Here is a 5,134-nt window from a genome sequence, read left to right as displayed (position 1 = left end):
AATTTCACTGAATCGTTTAATTCATGGGTTGGTGATCTCAGGGGCAAACCCATACTTACCCTTGTTGAAGGTTTGAGAAGGAAGTTCATGAAGAAAATGCATAAGAGATACCAAAAAGGATGCACATTAACTAACAGAATCACCCCAAATTTGCTGAAAAGCTCAAAAAAATTGCTCAAGCATCAAGGCATTGTACCCTGAATATGGCAAGTGAGGATACATTTGAGGTTGGTGATATGGACAGATCATTCATAGTCAATTTAAACCAAAGGACTTGTGATTGTGGTGCCTTCCAATTAGTTGGACTTCCTTGCAAACATGCTGCACTTGGCATTATCTACAAAAGGGAAAAGTTGGAAGATTACTGCGATCAGTGGTTCTCCAAAGACATTTACTTGAAGGCATATGCTTCTATGATTCACCCTATACCTCATGAAAAGAGGTGGCCGCCTATGGATGAAGTTACCCCTAAGGTTGTATTGCCCCCTCCTTTGAGAAGGGCTCCTGGTAGGCCAAGAGTTAACAGAAGAAGAGAAGCTGATGAAGGACCTTCATCTCAGCCAAAAAGGTCTAGTACCTTAAAGTGTGGAAATTGTGGTCAGTTTGGAACATGAGAACATGTCAAAGAGCTCCTATGCAAAGAAAGAATCTAGCCAATACTCATGCTCAACAGGTATCATCATACACACATTTGTACAAATTAAATGTTCTTTCTTGATTCAACATGCTGCTTATGTTGTTTACTTCATGGTAGATGCTAACTAGAAGAGGGAAACCAGGCAGAGGAATTGCAAATTTAGGATTGCAAGGATCTGTTCTTTGGGTATAAATCATATTTGAATTATGCAATTAGTCTACAATGTTACTTAGTCATATTACTTTAACATGTAAATTTGTTATGATAGGATCATACACATGGGAATGTGCCTATTGTGCATTCAGGTCAAGGTAGCAATTCAAGTCCTTCTACTGGAAATGCTGCTATAAATGTTCAGGTTAATGTACAGACAGGTGTAATTGCCTCTAAAAGAAAGGTACGGGCTCTTTTGTTTGGTTCTCCAATCTAGTGCTGCTACATATATATTCAATAAGGCACAAGCTCTTTTATTTTGAACAATTGCAGAGAGGAAGGCCTTCAAATGCTACTTCGACAAATGCTGCAACAGGTTCTCGCAGAAGAGTTGCACCAGAACTTGCTCAAGCTCCTGTGCAAGCCCCTGGTGATGCTCAAGCTGCTACAACTGTTAGGATGAATGCAGCTGCAACTCTTAACTCTACCAATATTAGCACTAGCGGCAATTTTAGCTTGCATTTCTAATGGAAGCTATTATGCTTGCATTTCTCTTCTTTTGTACTTAGTGGTGCTTGTGAATTATAGTTCATTAATATGCTGCCTACTCATGCTTTTGTATCTGGTATTGTGTAAAACTATGACTAAACAATGGCTTTGCAATCATCACCCTCTGCCTGAATTGTTCAAGGCATATGGTGTTTTGGATAGTCTTGGATTGCATTTCTATTTATTTAATGTATGGTTATGAAATCTGAATTGATATTACTCTTGGATTGCAGTTTTGGTTTGCACCTTATTACTGTTAAGACCTCATAAATGACTATTTTAGTTCTTAACTTGTTTTGTTTAATGGATCTGTAATGTTGCAACTTGAGCAGATGACAAGTAACTTAGTTTTTGCATTGCTTATGAACCTGTTCAATTCATTCTTTTCCACCTTAGTTTCTGCAACAAAGCACTCTTTTCTACCTTAAATATTGATGCTTAAAGTGAAAATGGCTTCCTTCTTAATGCTGGTCCATAATATGTTGAAGATAAAAAAACCTGTTCAATTCATCCAAAGTCAAGGTACTGTCGTGGTGTTCTAGATGCAAAGATCAGGATCTATGATGTTGGCATGAAAAAGAAGGGACTTGATGAGTTCTCATTCTGTGTCCACTTTGTTAGTTGAGAAAACAAGAGAGAATGTCTCCAGTGAAGCACTTGAGGCTCCTCTATTGCTATTTACATGAAGTTTTGTTTGTTTTTGGTCTTGTCACATTTTTTTTGCCTGAATTTCAGGGAATATAGCTCAAGTTTAGCAGCACAGACTATGTCAAATGGAAGCAAGAGAAGCATGGGAATATAGCTCAAGTTTAGCAGCACAGACTATGTCAAATGGAAGCAAGAGAAGCATATTGTTGCAGATGGTGTTCAGGCCAAGGTTTGTCACTGCTATACAAGTTTATTTTAGAGCTGTCTTTGCTTGTATTGTTGTTCTTTGATTGTACTCTTGGCTTTTGGTTGTAAGGCTAGTGCTAACTTTGTTTTGTTCAAATCTTGCAGCTTTTTGGTTGCCATGGACCATTGGCTAACCGTTAACCTGGAAGAATGTTTTTACAAGCAATTTCTTAGTTTACTTCATTAGCATTTTGTCTCTAGTACTGGTAGATGATGTACGTAGCTTTACAAAAGATAGCAGTAGCTGGCTACAGCTTTGTGCAAGTAAATGGTCAATCCTCTCCTTTCTCCTATTTCACTAACATCCCCTCATTTTTTCTAATTTATTTTTGGTTTTTATTAGTTTTCATTATTTCACTAATATAACTTATAAACACTTACCCCAGGGGCATTTATGGGAATAAATTTTCCTCTCTTTCCTGTAAACACTTTTTTATGTTTACTTTTGACTCATGGGCTGATTTTGTTACAAAATCCTAAGCCTCAGGGGAGGTCAGTGTAATTGTGGAAACCTCAGGGGATGTCAATAAAATTGTCAAAAACCTCAGGGGAGGTTTTTGAAATTATCCCCTAGAAGAATTAGGTAGTATATATTCTTAGTCTTGGATTATTGGAGCAAAAATGTCAAAAAGAGAAGCTCCTAGAACCCTCAAAAGTTGGTACAACTTATCCCTTTTTGTCTTGTCAAAGATGGGAAAAAAAAAGAGAAAAATCATGCAAGTTGACAACTTGCAACTGCTAGGAATCCCTCGGACGAATCCCTCGAGGGATTCTCCCAAGGATTGGGTAGAGCAAGTGTTTCTTTGATTTTCTCTGTGAACTGAAGTTTCTGACCACAAATCGCAGGAGAAACCGCATGCGGATTCCTCATGGGTTTCTTCTCTCTCTCTCTCTCTGTTTTTTTTTCCTTTCATTGTACCACTTCTTTTAGCATTTGTTGTGACCTCTCAAGTTTCTATCCTCATGCATTTTGCTTCCAATTGAGCTCGATCATTTTACCTACAAAAACAACGAAATTTTGCAAGTAAAATGACAAAATCACAACTAATTCATTTATCAACTTAAGGTGCAAATTTATGACCTAAAATGGATAACTTATACCAATTAACCTTTTAAATTGACTCAAAATCAATATGAAATACATTCAAAAATATCACAAATTTAACTATTATCAACTCCCTCACACTTGAATCATTGTTTGTCTTCAAACATTATTAACAACTGCACAACCAATGATCCAAGTGCCTAACCAAATAATATGCTTTTTCAAATTTAATCCCATCACTCAGTAATCAACCATTATGCAATCATTCAAATTACACTAACTACTCATAATATTTAGTAAAGGAGAGACAGTTATACTCAAATTTAACCATATTCAATTCAATCTTTCTCCCTAACCTAACTCCACAAATAAGCAACTCATACAGTCAAAAAAATAGTTAATGCTCTCCTGCCACCATCTTTTTCTCAAAACTTAAGTTTAAAGAGGGATTCTTCACACAAACTATCAACAAATACTTAAGTTATGAAAAATGTCTTTTGACGCGAAGATCGACACTTTTAGATAAAGATCCCCAGTTACTCAACACTCGCACACTCAAATCACTCAACTACTCCTAATTCAAGTATCATTTTACGCGAAAGTCAACATTTTTGGGTGAAAACTCCCAATTATTCAATACAAGAATCATTAGAGTAAACTCCTATTTTACACTCTTTTTTTGTTATCTTTTTCTCTTCTTTTTTTCTTTTTCTTTTGAAGATATACAATCTCTCTTAAAGCAATATATATATAGTAGGAAGAGTATCACTTAATTGCTTGTATCAATCACCTAGTTGTAAATTTAAGTAAAAGGGAGAAATCTCATTAAATATACAAATATAAACATAATTCTCACTACTTTACCAAATATACTTTCTAAAATGCAAAAATTCTTGTGAGGATCTCAAAATTTCATTAATTTTTGAAAATTAAAATCAAAATATTATTTAAATGTTGAAATTATTAAATAATATGTATTTATATTTAATAATGTGTATTTATATTAGTAATGATGTTTTCACTTATAAAAATGTTATATTTTAATTTACATGAATTTTTAAAAATTTATTTGACGGTTCGCGTTCGACTAAGCATTAGGGTAAATTTTTGCGCACTGACGCGCAATGTAGCCCTAAGTTGAAATGTAGGATATGTAGAGGTTATAAAAATGTACAACTAAGCTGCGGATGTGTTAAATGGGGAATTCCTACCAGTAGATAAAATTCTTGCGCGTAAACGCGATTCAATTCAAAATTTTCCCACCATTATTAGCATGCCCAAAAGTCAATTAGACTACTCCCTAGACTACCCCAATTTTCCTCCCATCTTGTCACCAGCTACCACCCTTTTCTTACCCCTCTAAACTTCCGCTCCTCTGCTGCAAGAAGAAGTAGAAACCGCTGCCTTCCAAGCTCCAACAGCCTCTCATCTTCAGCCACTCACACCCAGTCTTCAAGCTTCCATTTTCAGCTTCCACCTCCACTTCTTGCTGCTGTCCAGATCGAGCAAGAGGAAGGAGAGGATCGTTGTTGCTGCTGCTACTCTCGCTGTTCCTACCGCTGCTACTACTGCTGGGTTGTTCGGACCAGGGTGAAGGACAAAAACCAGCTTCCTATTTCTTTCTTCCACCAACCACAGAACCACCTCAAGCTCACCAAAAACCCCAGAACCCCAGCCCTCTTCATCTTCAGTCGCTGCTGTGCTGCTGCGGTAACTGGCCAGACCGAGAGGGAAACAGAGAGCAAGGGAGCCGGCTGACCCTCTGTGGTTCTTGGAGCAACTTGAGGAACTAGACAATACCTTTAGCTAGTAAACAACCCACTTGAAGGTAACAAACTCCAGCTTAGCACCTTAGC

General features: G+C 36.9%; 1 protein-coding gene across 1 annotated transcript; it reads left to right on the top strand.

Moving 5' to 3' along the window:
- The first annotated feature begins 203 nt into the window (after nucleotides 1-203).
- On the top strand, nucleotides 204-614 carry LOC113709888 (uncharacterized). Its single transcript, XM_027232735.1, has one exon. The coding sequence runs from the start codon at nucleotides 204-206 to the stop codon at nucleotides 612-614; it is 411 nt and encodes a 136-aa protein (XP_027088536.1).
- Nucleotides 615-5,134: the final 4,520 nt, after the last annotated feature.

This window comes from Coffea arabica, chromosome 9e (assembly GCF_036785885.1).
Source record: "Coffea arabica cultivar ET-39 chromosome 9e, Coffea Arabica ET-39 HiFi, whole genome shotgun sequence".
Lineage (NCBI taxonomy): Eukaryota > Viridiplantae > Streptophyta > Magnoliopsida > Gentianales > Rubiaceae > Coffea > Coffea arabica.
The sequence above is the reverse complement of the archived record's forward strand: the minus strand, read 5'-3'. Positions and strand labels throughout refer to the sequence as shown.

Coding starts and splice junctions, on each gene's coding strand:
- LOC113709888 (XM_027232735.1), top strand. CDS start 204: ATGGCAAGTGAGGATACATTTGAGGTTGGTGATATGGACAGATCATTC.